Source organism: Lepisosteus platostomus, chromosome 9 (assembly GCF_059453375.1).
Source record: "Lepisosteus platostomus isolate fLepPlt1 chromosome 9, fLepPlt1.hap1, whole genome shotgun sequence".
Classification (NCBI taxonomy): domain Eukaryota; kingdom Metazoa; phylum Chordata; class Actinopteri; order Semionotiformes; family Lepisosteidae; genus Lepisosteus; species Lepisosteus platostomus.
In genome coordinates this window covers 37,404,323-37,425,515 of record NC_142619.1, presented here as the reverse complement: position 1 = coordinate 37,425,515, position 21,193 = coordinate 37,404,323, and the positions used below count along the sequence as shown (strand labels likewise).

General features: G+C 37.3%; 1 protein-coding gene across 2 annotated transcripts in view; it reads right to left on the bottom strand.

Annotated features, from left to right (window-relative positions):
- The window catches only part of znf277 (zinc finger protein 277), a 42,748-nt gene extending 21,598 nt beyond the window's left edge, over positions 1-21,150 (bottom strand). The window contains exons 1-3 of one of the 2 annotated variants that reach the window (XM_088644882.1): positions 21,078-21,150; positions 4,823-5,024; positions 1,666-1,754 (exon numbers count right to left, since the gene is read on the bottom strand). In XM_088644882.1, the coding sequence (XP_088501008.1) occupies positions 1,666-1,754; positions 4,823-5,024; positions 21,078-21,111 (325 nt within the window). In that variant the 5' untranslated portion in view covers positions 21,112-21,150. Of the gene's footprint in view, positions 1-1,665; positions 1,755-4,822; positions 5,025-6,715; positions 6,863-21,077 lie in introns of those variants that run through there. The other variant, XM_088644883.1, reaches the window with a different exon arrangement.
- Positions 21,151-21,193: the final 43 nt, after the last annotated feature.

Genomic DNA, 21,193 nt, shown 5'->3' with positions numbered 1-21,193 from the left:
GTGGGAGGGCCTGAGTTTCTAAAGGGTGTGTTTCAGGGCAAGCTGTTTTTATGACAGATGCACTTAAACCACACAAAAAAAACATCACTGTGGTCACAGTATATTAATACTTAAATGACTAAGCATTCAGATTTTGAATTAGAGATGAAAGCGAGAAACGTTTTAACACAGTAATGACAACAACATATAAAACACAATTCTGAACCATGTGCCATTGAATGTAGGCATAAAAATCGACATAAGTGGGCACTGTACACAAGAATTAGCCATGTCTTATTACATTCCATTTGCAGTTTTGAATACCTTCAAGGGAATAACCATTTTAAAAAATGTTTTGGAACTGAGAAATGGGTGTTTATTTCCCAGTCCACTGTAGATGAGATTTCTCCTAGTTGTGTAACACTAGCAGCTATTCCTTACTTTTTCCTTCAGCTTATGTATAGCCCTTCTATCCACATAGAAACAGAAGCTAAACTGCATAAATTGGTAGAGTAACTCGGAAAATAACACACTGCTGTGAACTGAGAGCATCCAACCCTGTATCAATAAATAAAAGATTAAAGCAGCAGCATCATAATCTGAAAAGTTGTACATTGAGCTTTGCTCTGTTGATACATTCACTGAAACCTCTGGCAAGTTGGATACAAATGTTGGCCAGTCTTGCCTGTAGTTATTGTGCATATTTTAATACTTAATGTCTGTATATTCATGTATGAAGAAAAAGCCATGCAATTTCTGTCACTATTGCATGGGTTTGATGTAAATCTGGGTACCCAAACTCAGCCAAGAAGGGCCATACCTTTAAATCACGAGCATCTTAAGAGCTGGAAAAAGCTGTTAAACTGCCAATATTTCGTTCAGTTGGATCATTGAGAGCTGAGCTGCAGTTGGAACCTGCATACAAAGGAGCCTGCCAGGCCAGAAGCTGGGCACCCCTGTTGTGTATATATACTGTGGTCACTTTGACTGAAAACATTTCAACAGACTACCAACTGTTCACCTACAGGTATGGTATTAAAGCTTGATCAAGAAAAAACATCCTCCTCAGATGTGGTATAGAATCATCAATACTTTCAAATAATTTTTCAAATTCAAAACATTTTCTCATATTATAAGGATGTTTGTAAGTTTATCTAGTTGACTTGGTTTAATCATTCATTATTCTTCAACAAATAAAGACAGGACATATTCACATGGAAGGACAGACATCAGAAGTGCACACTTTTACATGGAAGCATTGAATCACAATTGAAGGTTCCCTGGGAAAGGGATCATTAAGAATGCTCATGCTTTGAGGTGCGGATTAAAGATCCCTTTTCTTTACAGTCTTATCACATGTTTGAAAAAAACATATCTATTGTTCTTCAAAAGAGTAAGCAGAGGCATACATATTATTCATAACTGCTGCTTCACAAATAAGGGACCTATGAGATTAAAGAAAGAATCAGCAATGGATGTCAACATGACTTGTAAAACAGCACTGAGAAACCCTAGATTTTATAACTAACACAACCATAATAACAGACTTAGCACTGCAATGATAATAGAAGGTATTATTTCAGAAATGAACAAATAAATCCTCATTCCTCATGGATTTCCTGGATCTCTGGTTTGCAATACAATCTTCCCGACTTTGTTTTCTGTTTATTGTTAATCTGGGCTTACCAACGGGGCCTTCTGAATTTGTCCGGATCACACTGCAGAATTCAGTGATTGGGTGTTCGGCGAATCGTTTTTTCCAGTACAGGATATATCTGAATTACAAATAGAACAAATTTAAGTGTTAATGTTTTGGTTAGATGCAAGAAAAAAATAACCTTCAGTCACAAAAATAAAAGGAAAATTAAATGAAGCAAGCTAACGCCATTGTTTGTGTTTCTGATTATTGAAAAACTCTCACAGAAGCCATGCTGCATGGCTGAGCTAACCCCTGCCCTTTCACTGGACGGTGTCAGCTGTGAGATATAGAAACACATTTGTGTCATCAGCACTTTACTTTAGCTACAGAATCTCTGAAAGAAGTGGAAAAATACAATAGGCTTACAAATTATTTTTTTAATTTTTCTCTTTGATTGGCATACAGTGTGCACAATTAGAAAAAAAGTAACTATTTTCAGAGAAGTCAAACATTTAACATGAAAGGACCCTAAAATAGATACAAACACCTTTGCCAGGTGCCCACAGTACAGTGTGAAAGAGGAAACAGTTACTGTATCTCCTCAAGGCTTCAAAGATTTTAGTGACTATAGGATTTTACAGAAACATTTTGTTGTAATTAGTCATAAATAAGACAATATAATCAATACAATAAATACTCATTAGCCTAAATTAAATGTTCCTTAAACAAATCTAATTGTTTCATTAGTTGCACAAATTGAATGGTGAACATTTTTCTCCACACCTAATTATTTGGAAAGCAGGATGTCAGAGAAGTACAATACTAGTAACATACCTCCAGTGTTCTGTTTTTACTGTTTGTTTTTTACCTTATTACATTACATTAAACTTAACTTTAACCAATTTAGCTTCCCCACTTAAAACCACTACAAATCTAACACTTCCAAAACAAGAAACACTACTTTTTATTTAACAATGCATCTGCTGTTTTGCCTTGTCAATCATACATGCAAAGCTTACAGGTGATGCACATCACTGAGCCTGTTTAACTCATATTGGAGATCTGCAGTCTCCTAATTGTTATACTGTACATGTATATATGTATGGGGTTGAACAACTGTAGAATGAGACATACACATACATAAAAAGTATTCTTAAGAAATTAAAGTTTAGAATAATCACATCATTTTTTTATCTCAATTATCTGAAGTATAGTAGTCACACGATGTCACCCTACACCCAGAGGGCAATTAACATGTTTTGCTGAATTGGAATTTAGTGAAGAGACAGTTCTTGCTAAGTGCTTAATACAGAGAGGTGTGTTGTGGAAAAATAAATTCTGTAAAGCTGGAACACAGCATGTATGCCATCCCTTCTGGCTAAAATCTAAAGAGGGTATCCATAACTGTCTGCAGGAATGAAGATATATATGGCTCATATAGTACAGATTATTTGAGTGTAGCTAATGCTATTAATCCCAAATCTCTTAAGAGAAAAAACCCCATCTGATTCATGAACTGGTGTAAGTGTGCTGAAGACAGATATATCACATTCATCACACCGCTTCAGTGTTTAGTTTCCAAACAGCCCCATGCATAGGAAAAGTTGCTGCATGCAAGTTAGAAATGTATTCCTGGGTCTTCCACCCATGACTGTTAAACACTGTATAGCTACCTTCACCTAGCATGTAGGCAGAAGAATAAAACAAGTTCCTCCAAACACATACTACTAAATACTAGGTCTTCAGTGAAGAGATACAGCTTGTCAAGCAAAATCTCTACACGAATTACTGGTCAATTATGGATTGTTAAACATTTTAATGTTCAAAGCCTTCAAAACCAGTGATGAATAACAGGACTTTGTTTTGAATAGTAGAAATTAATTATGTGACTTGTGTCATTTTTAAGTAGTGAACACTGTCTTTAAATCATTACGGTAACTAAGCTCTGTACCTTGCATTTATGTGTGCTGTAAATAGTGTTACAAAATACCCAACATACTATGTTGTACTCTAAAATAATAAAAATAAAGCATCATATAATTGGTAATGCTCTTTGTACTCAGACACCAGAAATGGAAGTACCCATGTAGATATTTCAGTGCTTTCAAGGACACTACAATGAGCATTTGTCAAACCCCATCAGTACAACTGTGGCACAACTGAAGGGCATCTTCCTTAAATCAGGAAGCAATGAAGAGTGATCCTTCTGACTAGCAATATGGAGGTGTTCTGGAGCAAAGAATTATTAATCGGCATCTGAATATCTTCTGAAATGCATTACCAAATTACTTTATGCTGGATTTGCACTGGATTTCCATTTTAAAAATGAAATTTTGGTCTGGTTATTGAAAACAGAAACTAAGAAAGGAGACTTTCTGGACCATATACGGTACTTACCCAGATAAGACTGATTAAACTTTACTGATGTTTGTCTTTTATATTTTACAAAAATTTAAATAGAATTAAGCTACTTTAATCATAAAGCCTCTTTAATTGGAGTGCAAAGAGTATTACCAATTATACGATGCTTAATTTTTATTACTTTAGAGTACAACATAGTATGTTGGGTATTTTGTAACACTACAGCACACACAAATGGCAAGTTAAGAGCTTAGTGACAATAATTCCAAATTTATTAATTTGATTCATCTGAAGTACTTGAATGTAACTATAATTTAATATAGCAATATATAAAATATACAGTAAGATATACTTTCACTTCAAATAGCAACCATATATACAACCATATAAACACTATAGCTATACAACACAATAAGTTACCGAAGACTAATGAGAAGAAAATGACTGCACACCCTGCTTAGGAAATTTTTGTTGGATTATTCAGAGATAAGAAAAGTCTTAACACTTAAAGCCTGAGAAACCTTTGGTCTATCCCACTGCTCAATGCTTAATAATGAGGTTTTAGCCCAAAAGCAAAGACAATTGACCATCTGGCAGCTCTAAACAGACAGATGAAAAATGTGATGGCCTCATTGCTAGGGATGCAAAGAAGAACAGAGGTGAGTGATTGGTCTCGTAAAAGATGGTTTATTTATCAAAAATCAGCTCAAATAGTAAAACCTTAAACGTGCATAAAAAACCTAGACAGAGAATTCAATAACCAACATGCAGTATATTTACAGCATTGAAGGGAACAGTGTGATGAGTCTTTTAGATCTCACTGCAGGGTAAGTGAACATTTACCTCTGAAAGTCAGCAATAAGTTTGACATCAGAAATCACCAGCTTATGTTCAAGGACCATATGTTTCAGAAGTGCTTCCTTTTCAGCAGGAGAACAAGACTCTGTACATAGGAGGCAGGGTACTGGCATGCTGTTGTCTGGAGGTGCAGTACAGCCTGGCCTTTCTGGCAAAGACAGTGGTTCCAAAATTGAGTCCCGTCCCTCTGGAAAAAAGGGAATGAGAAGAACACAGCAGTGATGTAACTAGACCAAAAAACAAACAAACAAATAACGAGTAACCTATCATTTACAAATACATGGAAATATGAAAAAATGCAATACAGTATCAATAAAATGCAATTTTTTTGTGTTACATTTTGCTTTTTAAGTAGATGCACAGCAGACATTCATTAATACATTTTTACTTTTAAAGATTTGTTAGGCACAATCAAAAGTAAAAAATGTAAATGGAAATTGCTTTGTTTTAAAACATCCTTTTTTGTCTTTAAACTAAATGGGCTTTCAATGCAGCAAATGTTCAACTAGTCAAGCACTAGTTTCACTGTTACAAGTCAGTACTAAATTAAAGATGCTCTGGTGCGGAGATGACAATGAATTTAACCTTAACCTAATTCATGGTTAAATAATGTGGGATAACACATTATACCACTGATAATATGTACAGACTAATTACACAAGCTTAAAATCCTTACAAGTAGAATGGTTTGTTTTTTATGTTTTTCCCTACAATATTAAGAAGGTATAGGCTGGATTCTAATACCATGTCTATAAAATTTTCTACTTGTATAAATATTAACACATTCCAAAACAAAGATGGCACTTCTTCATTACGGCATTATTCATGCTTCAGAAATTGTGTCTGGAATAAGACTGCAAGCAGCTCCTGTGAGAAGCACTGCTCTGTGGGATGGCAGAGACTTGGCTCTCTTCCTCTGGACTCATCTGCTGCTGACCTGGTTCCATCCACCCTCCTAATCTTTAAGGCTCTCTCTCACCTTTTACCGAGGCAGAAACTAATAAAGCTTTTATTTACCTTTTCTTTTCCCATATGTTTTTGCAATAAAGCACTTTCAAAACACAGCTGTTCCTATTTATTTAGTCTTTACACATTAGGACTTCGTATTTTATGCCCCCCCTGTCTTTTGCACATTGTGAACCTCACAGAACACTCAGCAGAGCAGAAACGAAAGTGTGACTTGGGCTCAAGGCTAATAATAATTTGGGATCCCAGAATGCTGCACACACGGGAGAGGACCCTCTGCACCCACTTTGCACCTGCGGCCCCCCTTCACAGATAAGGTAAGCGAAGTATCATCACAAAGTAGAAAGGACCTTTGCTTCATGTTTCATATGAGAAAGGGGGGTCAAAACATCCAAGGGTCCCTCACATTTAAAAGTAGGAAGAGTATGCCCCTCCTTTTTTATCAGATTAAATCTGTGCAGAATAAAATGTATTAAAATTTACAAAGAAATTAAGACCTGTCTAGTCTGTCCCACTGTCTGTCCCCTGCCTGCCTTGTCCCATTTTCCAGCACAACTCCTAGCCAGTGATCTATCTGCAAGCAACGCAAGTGTACGCAAGAGCTACTGAGCAATGGGGGCAAATGTTCAATACAGCAAAACTGGGGTTTCATGCCCTGATTACACAATAACACAACTATTAACACAAATTATGCGGTCTAAGAAAGATTTCAGTGACACCGCAGCTGAAAAAATGAAATCTGGCAGTACTAAAACCAAAGCAATTATATGCAGTTTTATTCATTATTTGAGAAGCTCCCCATAAGCCAACATTCACATTTGATTTCAGCAGATTTGGTGGCAATAAGGGCAAAAGGAGAGAAGAGAGAGAGTGGAAACTCACATGAGAACAACTGTTTGGAAAGACTCTTACTTGGCGTGATGTGAGAAATGAACTACACCTCAGTTTGTGCCACAGAAAGGGTAGGGTCTGTTAGACCAAATGTTCCTCTGCCAGGTGCGCTGGTGCTTGCTGTGGTGAAGTGTCCCAGTCCAAATGGGGTGAGATGTGTGAGAGGGTAAGAGGGGGGGGCTCCACAGTTAGGAGTGTCTTCCCAGAATGCTCTCTAACAGCCCTGGCAGAACTTGACAAGCTGAATTGCAGCCGCAGAAAATGTGGCGAGGGATGCCATACCCAGGGGTGTGTTGCAGGGATTGAACAGACAGATGGAAAGGGTCATCTATGTGGCAAGGCCTGATCATGGGATAAGGGAGAAAGAACAGTAAGGGTGAGAGGGAAAGCCAGGAGTTTGCGTTCCTAAAAAGCTGGTGGTCATGGCTGGGTAAGGGATCTGGGGGCATCTGTGAGCCCAGGTGGAAGAGACAGACCAGCGGATGAGTAGAGTCTCCCTGGTTAACATCAGGGACCAAGAGAACACTCAGAACAGAAAAACAGCCACAGAAAGGCAGACCGGATTAAGAATTCCGCCTGGAGAGGAGCTGAAGAGACAAAGAGACCCATGGGAGACAGAAGGGTCTCTTGTGAAGAAAGAAGACAGACCTGTAGGTGAAAGCTAACATCAGAACATTAAAAGCACAAAGGAAATTGGAGTAAGAAAGTAATTGTGGTGCAGATAATCTCAGCCCCCAACAAGATGTGGGCTGACCATGGGAGTGATCCCTTTTTTCTGAAAATAGAGAAAAAAGCTATTTTATATTCATATCATTCAGGCTTGCTCGTTTTCTTTTTACTCTATGAGAAGGAATATACAATATACAGTTTAGGCCAATTAGGCTAAGAAACCATTACCAAAACAAAAAATATGGGCTATTTGTTATATAAAATAGAATAAAAGATGCAGTCTTGAGAGGTTTCTATCTAATGAGACAGAAATAAAACTGAAACAAATTACATGTATGTTGAAAAATAACATCTATTGTAAAATTTGCACTTTTTTGCACACCAATAATATCTGAGTCCTAACGTTGATGATGCTCCGACTGTCAACCAGAAACTTTATTTGACACCTGCTTGTTAACACTGCACATTAGTGTTAAGAAGGGAACTAAGTATTCCAGAAAAGTTAGCTTCAGTGTACAGTATGGCAGAATAAATGGATTCGGTGCTGTGTCATTGCCAACTCATTGCCACAGGAAATGCAACTGACAGACCCTGAGAAGGACACTGCACGAATTAAATGGAAAAAAAAAATACACAAGAAATGAGAAGGAATATATACAGTAAAGGCCAACTAGCCTAATACAATATACAAAAACATTATATCGTATACTGTATACTATAAACTATGAAAACATTAAGCAATTAAGTTACTAGGATGCTTGTTTGAAATCAAAATAAATGTTCAATGTCAAAATATTAAAAATCTCTCAATATTATTTTTATTTATGGAAATCTTGTTTTTTGAGCTGCCCATTTGTCCTAAAAGCACAGTGTCCACCATCACCATATTGCACTATGTTCAGAGGGAAAAGTGCTACTTACAGAGCCATATACACTACAGCAGCATCAGGTCATACATTCCAGTAGTGACCAGACCAGCTATGGTTCGGCTCCGAGATCTGACAGGATCAAACTACTAGGTGGTAATGCTGATTATCCCATAGGTAATACTACAAGAACACAGGTAGTCTGCTGGCCATTACCTGAGGATCCTATCCTGGCATCCTGAAGGGCACCTAGCCTTGGTGATGCCCAGCCATTTATGAGCAGCATTGCATGGAGTTGTGGTCACTACTGCCTGATGATATGGTCGAGACGTCCACTGGCCATCTAAGGATAACTTGACTCAACCCGTCTTTTAATGAGAGAGAGATGCTACCTGATTGGGGACATACTCATACCACTGGTATAAACCCATACATACACCTTTGTTTATTATTGGAAGCATCAGTCCATTTTATATGAAATCTTCAAGTTTTGTCCATGCTAAAAATGTTTAAAATTTGGATTTAATGAACATTGTGTTTTTCTTCTTTTAGTTATGATATTAATTTCTATTTGTTCCTTTGACATTCATATGCACTTCTAAAGTCATACCTCTGTAATATTTACTCCTTCCTATTTTCCTTCTTTATTTTTACACCCTCTTGTTATAATGTTATCATCACTTTTCTCATTACTATTATCAGTTACTATCCCTTATCATAATTAAAATAATGTTTAATCATATTATTGTCATGATTCCCCATAATATGTAATTTGTCTACTGTTCCAATCTATTTTAAAATATTTTCCTTCTATTCTTTTTCCTCTGTTGTTTGATATAACCACAACACACTGAAAGGATAAAACATATCCAACACAGACCAAATCTTTTTGGTCTCATGGGATCCCTAGCTGTTTCTACCTTATCTTTCAGACAAGCAGTCCAAGATTTTGCAGGGTGTAACTTACCATAACTATGATTAAAACCAGACATTCTTTAGAACATAGTGCAATGTTAGGGCCTGACTGGAAGAAACCAGAATTAAACCAGAAAACCAGGTCACTTTGGGTAAATTACATTTAATTAATGGTAGTACATTGTTCTAAGAACTAACAAACACTATATTCTAGCATTTGCTGTGTTGAATCTTAACCATAATTATATTAATATAATTTGTACTCAATAATGTCTAATATTAATCATAATAATATTAATAGCTAATATTACTATATTTTGCAGATTAATGAGAAATGCTAACATTGGTGAAAAGGTAATGCCACCTAAATATTTCATACTGTGGGCTCAAGAATTATTGGCACCCTTTAAAAAACAGAACAAAAAAGCCGCATAAAATAAACGGCACAGAAAATTAGCTATATTTTATGCCCATAAAGGTTTTCAAATGAGTAATACCATTTTTTCTCTCAAAATTATTGGCTCCCTTGTTCCTAGTACTTGATGCAACCTCTTCTGGCATGGGTAACAGTACAAAGCCTTTATCTATAATAAGACTGAAGAATACATTGGATGGGATCTTGGACCATCCTTCCTCTGTGCAGAAATTTTCAAGGTCCTTGATTTCCTTAGGTCTATGCTTATGGACTTGCCTCTTCAGTTTAGATCACAGGTAAATTTACACCTCAAAAACTTCTCTACTTAATTGGTGACCCTTGACAGGATATTGCTCAAAAAGATCGACTTCACTCGCTCATGCTTTGTTTTAGAACACACAGAAAAAGGTAAAGACCTCCTTAGACTCAACTGAATTGATGTATTTTTTTCCATGACTATGTTAGGCGGTTACCATTAAGTAGTTAAATTAATTGCTTGTGATGCACACAAATCTTGGAGAGCAAAGGTCGGCCATGCACAACTCAGGAAGAAAAACCCCAGTATTCTTGAGGTGGTGTACAAGTATAATGCAACCTTTTAGCAATGGAGATCCCTTTAGGCCTTCCAAAACAGACTCATACAAAAACAGTGAAAGATCCACAACCTCTTAAAATGTTTACAAGTCACTCAGATCAGTGAGGGAAGCAAAGCCTTAAAAAAAAGAAACTTAAGTACTCAGGAAATTATAGATTAATTTAATTAAGATAAACTGGAGGTGGGTAACATTGAATAAGCCGATTTACTTCTTAAATTTGCTAAAACAAGATAAGGATAACCAAACTTTGTGCTCCGCCACTATGTTGATGCTGCAAGTAGTCTGGACACTTGGAGTCACAAATCTGTGATAATTTAATGGTGTAACATATCTGGATACAAGTGGAAATTCAACATAGTGGGGCATGTGTTTTTGGAAATTCTGGTCCGCAAGAAAAACGGACTCCCTACTGGTCCATGAACATTACTTATAGAAGCAACCTATTTTGTCTTGGAGATCTCCTCTCCCCGTACTAACAAGATCCAGACTTACTCAGCTTATGTAATCTGATAAGATCTGGCTAAAAGTTGGTAACATTACTGTCTTTAAACAAGCAAAATAAGTCATTTATCAAACGGAGCATTTTACATGGTAGTCTTAGGTTTTCAGAAGCTTTAAGTAAAGTTCCTGCTAAAATATTAATTATTTTAGAACAGACATTCAGGGCCATACACATACAGCATTTGGATTGAGATATGGTCAATACAGAGAGCACAATGAGAGGAGAATGACTGGGCCCAAAACCTATTCCACTTCTAAGATCTGACATGATGAGAGAAGAAGTTTATAACACTGCCATCTAAATGAATGATTGGAATGGACCTTTAGAATGAATAAGTCAAGCGTCTGGGCCTGTCTAATCAAGACTTGAGAAAAAAGCTTTCATACTGGTTCACAAAACAATGGTGAACACTAGCTGGTGCAGAAAAAAATCAGAAAATGTGCATAAAAGACTTCCTCTATGTCTTGTGTCCTGATTATTTAGATACAGGATCTTCCATATCTGTATCCTGAATACAAAGTTCTTGCACACTCATCCTTTACCAGCTGCTGTTCCAGTTTTTTTCAGGAAACACAACTACTGCTATTTAGGGAAAACAATGCAGTTTAACAACTGTGAATGACACAATACAATAGCCACCTGTTCTTATGCCACTACCAGAAGGGCAATCAATAATTAGTTCAGATGTTCCTAGAAAGTAAGATGCTACAGTTAATTAAGCTAACAATTAAACTTCAAAGTGGCAAAGTGGCAATGCACATTATCAGTGATTCATCAAATCTCCAGCTCAGTTATTACCATCCTTAGTTCACAAACCTTTGTGCAAAGGAGTGCACCTTGCTCTCGCTAAATTCACGTTACTGTATTTTGCATTTGTGTACTCTGGCCTGTGTCTCACTGTTGAGTCCATTGGGTTCCCTCTGTTAATGTCTTGGAGGCTTTTTAAAAATTATAATTATAATTATTACAATATATAAGACAAGAAAGGTTAAGGTTCTTTTAGCATGTTAGTGTAGGAGTTTACTTTGAGCCCTGGATTGTATCTGTTTACTCATCTCTGGACTGATTCCACAGCTGCAGTATCTTTTTTACAGTATATCCTGACCAAATCTGTGCTTTTAACTACAGTGCCTTGAAAAAATATTCACCTCCCTGCTAATATAACATTTTGATTAACTGCATGTAACCTATATACTGTAACTATTTATAAATGCTTTTTTTATTCAATATTATAATGATCAGAAAATGATATTTGTGAATCAATGCTATATTTGAAGTAGATTTAAGGTAATTACACCTGCAAAGAAAGTAGAATTTATTGATTGCATAGGTATTCAGCCTTCTCATTATCTGGTGGAAGCACCTTTGGAAGCAATTGCAGTTTTTACATAAGTTTCTACTAGTTTTGAAGTGGGGGGGTTAATTTTCCCGGGGAAAATTGCCCCAGTTCTGACAGATCCATTGGGGATAGATGATGGACTACAACTGTCAAGCCTCACTCTAAACTTTCAAGAATGACTGTCCAATCAAGGATATTCACTCTCTCCTTGTCAGACCACTTTAATGTGGCTTGGCTTTTACTTTGTGCTTCAGGTCAATGTTTTGCTGGAATGTAAATTTCAAAAGTTTGAGACTTTTTTGTAAAGCTTGAACAAAAGTTTTCTTCCATTACTCTCCTATAGTTTGCCTCGTTCACTTTTCCCTTACTACCTGTGGGGAGCAATCTCCTTTTGCCTTTAATAACCCTCTGATGAAGTCCAACCATTGGTCTAAATGTAGCCTTGACCCTAGCCTTCCTCCATGACTAGCAAATTAAAACAACAACACCTGTGCTCATTCCATATTTCTGAACACAGACGGAGCAAATCATACTCTTGCAGTCTCGTCCGTATGCCTGCATTTATTTTCTCTCTTAAATTTGTCTGCACACATACAGCACAGACTGACATACCGCTGAGAGAAACAGCAACTCCTTTACACCTAACCAGTTGCCTACTTGCATAACTGCTAGGTTTTCAATAGAGGCCTTGGCCTTATATACTGTAAGTAGTATCTGAGTGGTATTCCATTCAGGGAAAATTACATTTCTTAATGATGATCTTCACTGCATTAAAAGGGATAATTAACCTTCTCCTGATATACTGTATATGTATTGCTCTACCATTTTTCTGAGCTTCCAACCAAAGCTCATAGTGTTAATGGTTGCTTTATCATATCACTATGTGTGCTGAGGCTTATACAGACAGATGTATTTATTCTAAAGTCATGTTAAACCACTCTGATTTCACTTACTGGCCACTCCATTGCTTTTAGTGACAAAATATTTACATATTTCCAGTATTTTAAACTTAATTTTAGGGAAAAGCAATTACAGTTTGGAAGCATATGCAAAAGTAAATATGCAAAACAAATCCTATTTAAAACTTCTTGTTCTGAAGCCACTGCCACTGTATGTTTGGGGTCACTATCCTGCTGGGACATGAAACTGGTCCCCAGTCTAAGAACTTTTGCTGACCGAAGCAGGTTCTCCTCATGGATTTGCCTGTATTTGACTGCACTCTTTGTTCCCTCTATCCTGACAAGTGTCCCAGTCCCATACTTCTGAAAAGCGTACCCATAAGATGATGCTGCCACAACCATGCTTCTTGGGAGGGATAGTGTTACAAGGATGATAAACTGTGCTCTCTTTGTGCCAGGCATAGAGCTTTGCATTCAGTCCAACAAGTTTAATTTTTGTTTCCTGAGCCCAGAGAACCTTTTGCCATGTGACTTCTTGCAGACTCCAGATGTGCCATTAGCTTCCATCTAGTCACTCACCCATAGGATAAAACTGAGTAGTGCTACAGAGATCCTAGTCCTTTGGACAGGTTTTCCCATTTCACTCATGGAATTATGTAGTTCTGTAAGGGTATTTATTGGGTTATTTGTCTCTTCTCTGACCAAGATCCTTCTTGACCAGTTGATTAGTTTGGGAGGATGGTTTGTCGTGGTTTGAATACTTTCCATTTCCTAATGATGGACTTTGCTGCACTCCTGGGAAATTTCAACACCGTAAATGCATTTTTCTACCCCTCCCCAGATCTATGCCTTCTCACAATTCTGTCCCAGAGTGGTCAGACAGCTCATTGATTTTCATGGTAGAGCTTCTGCTCTGACAAGCACCGCCAATTGAAGGACCTAACAGACAATTGGATTTATTCTGAAATCATGTAAACAAAACAAAGTGACCACAGATGGACTCTATTCAAATTTAAAAGTGATTTTGTAAGGAAATGAGATGCTCCTGGGCTCAATTTCGAGTGTCACAGCAAAGCTGGAAAATACTTTTGAAATCAAGTCATTTCAGTGTGTTCTTTTAAACTAAATGGTAAAAACTTTTTGTTCTACTTTGACAGTATAGAGTACTGTGTGCAGCTCAGTCACAAAACAGTCCATATAAATATGTTTCCATTTGAGCTTGTAACATACTATAATTGTGAAAAAATCAAAGGTGGGTAAATATTTTCTGAAGACACTATGTCATAAAATTATTTTTTATTGCTTTCCCACAGTGTCTAGAACTGTTATTTTTTTGCCTGCAGCACTCCTCTAATTATATCACCCCACTATAACCAGTTACCCCATAATTTTTATCCTCTATTTCCTGTCCAAAAACTAATTTTTCATCCAAATACACACATTACCTTAAAACCCTGCCTGCTGTGAGAGTTAATCATAAAAGACTGACTTTATCGAAAGCCTCCAAAAGACGCGACAATATTGCAGCTGCATGCTCAAAGAGTTACTTTAAGCAGACCTTTTCTAAATCCAAGTTATCTCTTAAAATCATACTGCCATATAAATATCCTCTACATGAGTTATATTATTGCTTCCATAACCTTGCATATAACAGGACCTATTTTTCTATAATTGCTTGGTTGCTACATTAGTAATTTTCTCACCAGTGGGAAAGATGTTGTCTATTCCTTCGGTGGTAAACACTTGAGTTAAATATTCCTTTAATACATAAGTCATTTCTCTGTCATCATCTAAAAAAAGGTTTCCATTTTTATCTTTGAGACACCTTATTTTGTCCTTCACTGTTCCTTTGTCATTGTAATACTTCAAAAACTGTTCTATGCTGGTTTTATTGTTTGCATTACAATATTCATTTCTACGCCTTTCTTTGACTTTCTAATATCCTTTATAACATGTGTTTGCAGTTTATTATATAAATTAGACTTAACTGATTCTTGTTATTTATTTGTGAAGTCATGGGATGAATCTATTTTGTGTCTCAAACAGTCATCCATTTTGTGCCGATTCAATATGTCTTATTCCATTCTACATCTCTTAGCCTGTCTCCTTCCTTCATAGTCTGATCAAATCATATTCCAAAACTTTGTTTTGGGTTCTACCTCTGCAGTTTAAAATGCATGTCATATTATAATCACACTTCCGTGTAGGTTGTTCTGTCTCATTTTGTCTCACTACACACTGTTTGAAAAGACTAAATACCAGCGTTCCCTCAGGTAGGTGCTCTTGCAAACTGAGTAAGTTGTTAGCCATGTTTACAATTTCAATTTTAGCTGCTGATGTTTTTTGCAATCTATGCGAGAAAGGTTAACAAAAAACATTCTTGATTTATCCATAAATCCCTGATTTCATCACAAGAGACTGCATTCTAAATCTGATCTTTGGCAATACTCCTAGCACTATGTCCTATAAACTTTTTTTATGAGGTTGACCATATAGATTCTGAGATCATCAGTTTATCTACATTAAGTTCATGTGACCAAGTGCTTTCTTTGATTGTACATTTCTCTCTCCCTCTTTTTTATCTTTTTTGTTTCTTTAGAATGCTGATTTCCCACTAATAATGTGTTCGGCATCACAGCTCTGTTAGTTGTGTCTCAGTCATTCAATTTACAATATAATATAATAGTGATGCGCTTGCTTCTGCTTCTTGTATTTTGTTTCAAAAACTCCAAGCATTTAGGTATGAACATTTAATTACCTGGTCCTTTGACATTTCTCAGTCTCGTGTTATATTGACAGATTAATGTTTGTAGTTGTTTGCTTTTACATAGTGCAGGCAGGATACTTACACCATGCAAAATCTGATCTGGTCCTGCTGTTAAGTTTGTGTTGAAGGTCTCTGAATTTATTTCGAATTGACAGCGTCAACATTTGGCCCAACATGAAGAACAACAGTGGGCTCTTAACCTGTCCTGGATTTCTGTGTATAACATCCACAGCAGAAAACTGCTTATAACTCCCATGGTAACTGTATCTCTCCTGCTCCCAGCAGACAACATTTCCCTTTCCCTTTGGTACTGAAACAGAGGAGAAACACTTGGACATACTCAAGGGATTCTTAGGTCTCATCCAAGAGGTTGGTTTCAAAGTTAACTCAAGCAAAGTGCATTATTTTCAAGACTCTTTGTGACTTACCTGGGAGTTACATCCTTTCCACAAGGAAACCCACCTTGGATGAGTTTGTTGGGTAGGAAAGAACACAGAAATTCACTGCAATTAATTCTAAATGGCACCTCCCAGAACCTCCATCTCAGTAGTCTAACATCTTTGAAACTGCATTTCTTTTTTTTGCATGCAAGAATTAGACTCAGACATTCACATCAATATTCAACGGCATTGACAGGAAAAACCATGCTAGTCATGGTCTTACAAAACTAACCTCACAGGCAAGTATGGTTCTGGGAAAAGTCCAGTGGTTAACATTCAATCATCTCCTTATCCTGTGGTATGTGCTCCAGCATATTTGTCATCTGACATTTTTTATTTCTTTTGATGATGGTGGAGAAAATATCTCAATACCACTAGTGGCCTAGTATTAAAGATGACAATCAAGCATGGTATAAGAAATGTCCTGTCTGCTTTCAGGCTCACAGAGAAATATAAAATACAACTGCCAACACCTCTGGAAGGCCCCTGAACACTCATTCAAATTGATTTAATTGGACCCTTGGCTAAAACAACCCAGGGTCATTAGTGTCCTGGTTACAACTGACAACTTTATAAAAGTTGGTTAACGTTTTTTCTCTGCAGATGGGCTAATGTTGCCGATGCAGCAAAAATACAGTCAGCATTCTGGAAAGAAGGGGACACCCCCAAGAACAGGAAAGCCAATTTAAAAAATAACTGATATTCATCACATTAATAGGACTATAAACTTCCTAAGCAGCAGAGTGTGAAGCCCTGTGTATTAGACAGAAACATGACATTAAACATTCCACTCAATTCTTCAGAATAGTAAAACCGCACCCTGCAAACTTTGCTGAACGTCATGGAAAAAAATGGTTTAAATACTGCCTTTGCATTTAGTGGTGGTACAATGCACACCACATTCCACTACCAGCCTAATGTGATGCCTTATAGTATGGCGACATGAGACAATGTATTCTGCCTAGTAAGAAAGTACATGTTCTCTTAAAAACAAATATTGTAACTTGACAGCACAATTGCTTACTCTGTCTTGACCAAATGGCAAGGCCTTTGTAGTTTGTGGTTCTTTGCTGGTTTATGCACCAGCTCTACAAAACACTGTATTGGAAAAATCAGTTAGGAAATGGATGGATGGGTGGACACTGTCACCTGACTAGTCTGACAAAGGTGATTGGAAGCTTCCTTGAGGCTCCTGGGAGCAGAAGCTCATCCTTACTCATACATCCCTCAGCAGGCTGAGAGAATGCTGGAACAGTAGCCTGAGTGAACTCATGGGCAAAAAATGAAGGATCTGGGACTTGCGACTTGTACTGTGACTGTGTGCTGTTTTGAGGCCATTAAGCAGCTTAGTTTCCAGGCTTGGTGTTAGGGAAGGATTTCAGTTTAGTTAAGACCTCCAAAGTGAGTTAGGCTTCTGTTTTGTCTTGTATATATTTCTTCTACTACCGAAAAGCTCCTCCAAGACTCTACCACCCAGTGTGGAGGAGAGCGTGACTATAACTCGTGTGGTCTTAGGTGTAGTGCATACAAGTGTGTAAGTCCATATTAGTGGGCATACATACTTGCAACGTGAGTGAGATTTTCTTTGAGAGACAAAAGCTTCAACACAAGTAGCTGAAATACTGGCAGTGGATTGGAAGAGGGATGCCAAGATACCACTCTGGCTAGAGATGGAAGGCAGAAAGCGTCTTCTACCGGGAAATGTTACAGAGCTCCCAGGAAAATGATTTCCAGAAGGAGGTCATTTGCAGAAGATAAGCAGGCCCCATGAAAGCGTACTGAACCTTCTTATTGCTGCCTTTTTTAACAACAAGAAGTAAAAAATGGGAGTCGTTAAATTGAGCCATGACAGAGTTCAATGGTTCAATGGTGATATTGCAGGGCCTGTGATAACCTGAAGGGCACAAGCCTGGTTCTGGAAGTTTCCAAGGTTGCAAGACAAGATATTGTGCCCAGCCCGAAGGCAATCAAAAAAGTGGATACAGCTTCCAGCGTAGAGTTTGAGGGGGCGTGGGTGGTGAGGAGCTGCTATGTTCAGAGAAGTGAAATGGTGCTGTGTCTAAGATCTTCACTGTCTAGGAATAATAAGGAATTGCTACTCCCATGAGAGGGAGGAAAGTAGGAGATAATCAAGTGGAGATTTTGGTCCCCCTACTATACCCAGAAGGCTGTAAGGATGACCTACGACACCTCATTGTCTGACCAATCTGACAAAGGCAATTGGTCAGCTGAGGGAATAAAACCAGGAAGTGAAGCTGCATCAATGTACGGCCTATGCAGCCCACTGTGAGGAAAAGGAAGGCAGTGCAATGATGAAGCTGACATCTCAGTGCTTTCCAAGAAATAGACAAAGGATTCAGGCTATGACTTTGTGTTTCGACACATTAAAAACAAGCATCTTGGTTGTTCAACTCTATGGTAGTTAGGGAATCAAAGGAGTTCAGTTTAGTTAAAAGCTCTGAAGTGAACAATATTTTTGTTTCCCATTTTGTCTTCTATATACAATATTTCCTAAAAATAAAATAAAAATAAGTCATCTTACCTTTACTTTCCGTCTTATTACTGCCTTTTAACAACAAGTAGTAAAAAACGGGAGTAGTTAAACTGAGGCCAAACTGTTTGAAAGATCCCACCGAGCCCTGCAAATTGGTGTCACAATACAGAAATAAAATTGCAAACTGCAGTATTTGATACTCTAATTTTAAGGGTCGATAGCATCAGAGAACACAGACTACAGTCTTATATTTTTGATATTTTCCAACCTGTACAGCTCTCCCTGTTTTAACTAGGTCATATGGTTTTCATGGGTGACAAAAATATATAATTTATTCAATAAAGGCAGATAACTTTACCTCTCCACTTCTCATTCCATTGCAACAATCAGCCTGATTCTGATGAAAGTTTCTCCACTACTATTAATATCAATTCAATCAGCTCAGCAACTGATGGCCAGCAGCTGGTTTAGCTTGATCTTGACTATCTACTTATAGTCTTCTTATCTTTGCATTCCCACTTCAAATATGGCCTTCGACAGCAGCAAAGATCATTTAGTTAGCAGACATGAACGAGAATTCAAAATCCTGTTCTTATCCAACAAATAAATATGGACTCTTAAGATCCCATCCAGGGATAAATGCTACTATAACAGAAAACAACAAATAAATAGGTTAAAAGGTGGAAATCAACCTTATAAATAAGGAAATAATATTGTGTAGAATAGTTTCAGTTAGCAACACAAAATACAACACACATATAATGCAAAAAAAAAATCCTTATCCTCAAATGAAACATCTGAGGACATAGCTTTGTAGCTATGCTACAGATAATGGCACAACTTGCTGTATTTTTAAAAAATAAAAATGACAAGGGGATTTATTTCTCTAAATTCAGTCCTATTTAATTTAACATTACTGTGATAAAGCAATAAGCCATTTTAAATTCCCCCTTAACAGATTTTAAGTGATTACAATATTAACAATGCTGTAAGAATCCATCAATGTAATCATGCATATTGATAAAACCTGCTATGATTAATCCTCCTTATAGCAATTAATTTACTGTTGTGATGACACAAACCGGCCAGATTGTAATTGATGAGCAGAAAGAAGAAAGCTGATTTTGCCAGAGCCTTGCGTAACTTGCCATTTCTTCATTAGGCTGCTTTAAAAAGGGGATTCAAGTGGAATTTTTAATGTGTTCCTTTAATGTCAAAATGATCAAAGGAAGACTGAGCTATTTTAATTTTAAAAAGAGGTAGGGCTGCATGCACAAAACACATCTCCACCTTCAGAAAACCCTGCTAAAATCTTGAGTGATGCTATCCACCCATTTGAGATAACGTCTTCCTCCAATACAAGGTCCTGGAACGAAGGGTAGGAACCTAACCTGGTGAACGCTGGGCCAGGCAGGACATATGCTGGTCTATGCACATGCACTGGCATGCATACAAGGGATAATTCAGAGACACCAATTAATCTGCACAGCATGTCTCTGGATTGCTGAAGGAAGCTCCCAATGGAAATCCACACGACCACGCTGAGGAACATGCAAACTCCACACAGAGGGTGTCCCAGGCCAGAATCAGACCCAGGACTCAAGAGCTGTGAGGCGGCTGTGGTAACGTCCAATTCGTGTGCCATCTTTGAGCAACATGAGTGTTGTCCATAACTAAAATTAGGCTGACTGTGTTTCAAACAAAGAAATTGTGGCAATCTGGATTACTACTGTACAACACAAGATGTAGTAAATCATACAGTCAAATCACAACCCTCCTACTCTTTGACATAGAAGTGACATACAGTCAATAGATCATGGCTACGGTTAAACACTGCAGTGAATGAGTATCCCAGTTATTTAGCAAAGAGAGCACTTTGCTACTGTATAACTCACACTCGGGGAGACCCCGTTTGGAATCAAACAATTTTAAGGTAACTGGAGCACAAGTATTAGAGCAATAAATGCCCTTTAAATTAACCAACCAATCAGATCTGATGGTGTTCCCAGTAGTAGTGGAAGGGATAAAGGATAACTAGCCTTTAACTTGGATATTTTAGCAAGTTCTTAAATCTTAAAGAAGCAGCTCCTACTGATTGGAAAACTGGAAACTGCAAAGATCAATCAGCTATATGTGTGTGTGTGTGTAAAGTTATGATAAAGATACTAAGACTGGTATTAAATTACCTATATAATATCATACGTAGTCAACTCTAATTTATAAAGTAACCCTAAAATACTCGTAACAAACTGTGACAAACCCACTACCAACATGTTAAAACTCCCAATCTACACAATATAAAAGGCTTACAGCTTCTTTGTTTATATTCTCAAAAAACTTTGGTAATTAAAGTCTTTCAAATATTTTAAGGTGTTTTGTATCCCAAAACGTACAATAACTACTTTTAAATCAATACAAACACATGTACACAAAAACAGAGATCTCAAAAGCAAATGAAACTCCTGTATAAGATTTACCTACCGGACACACTTCCAACAGTTTTAGAGGCTGCCATGCTTGTTATCCTTCTGTCACATGATCCGAAAGCGGAACTAAAGCGCTCATCACATACTGATATCTTCTAAGGGCTCTAAGGT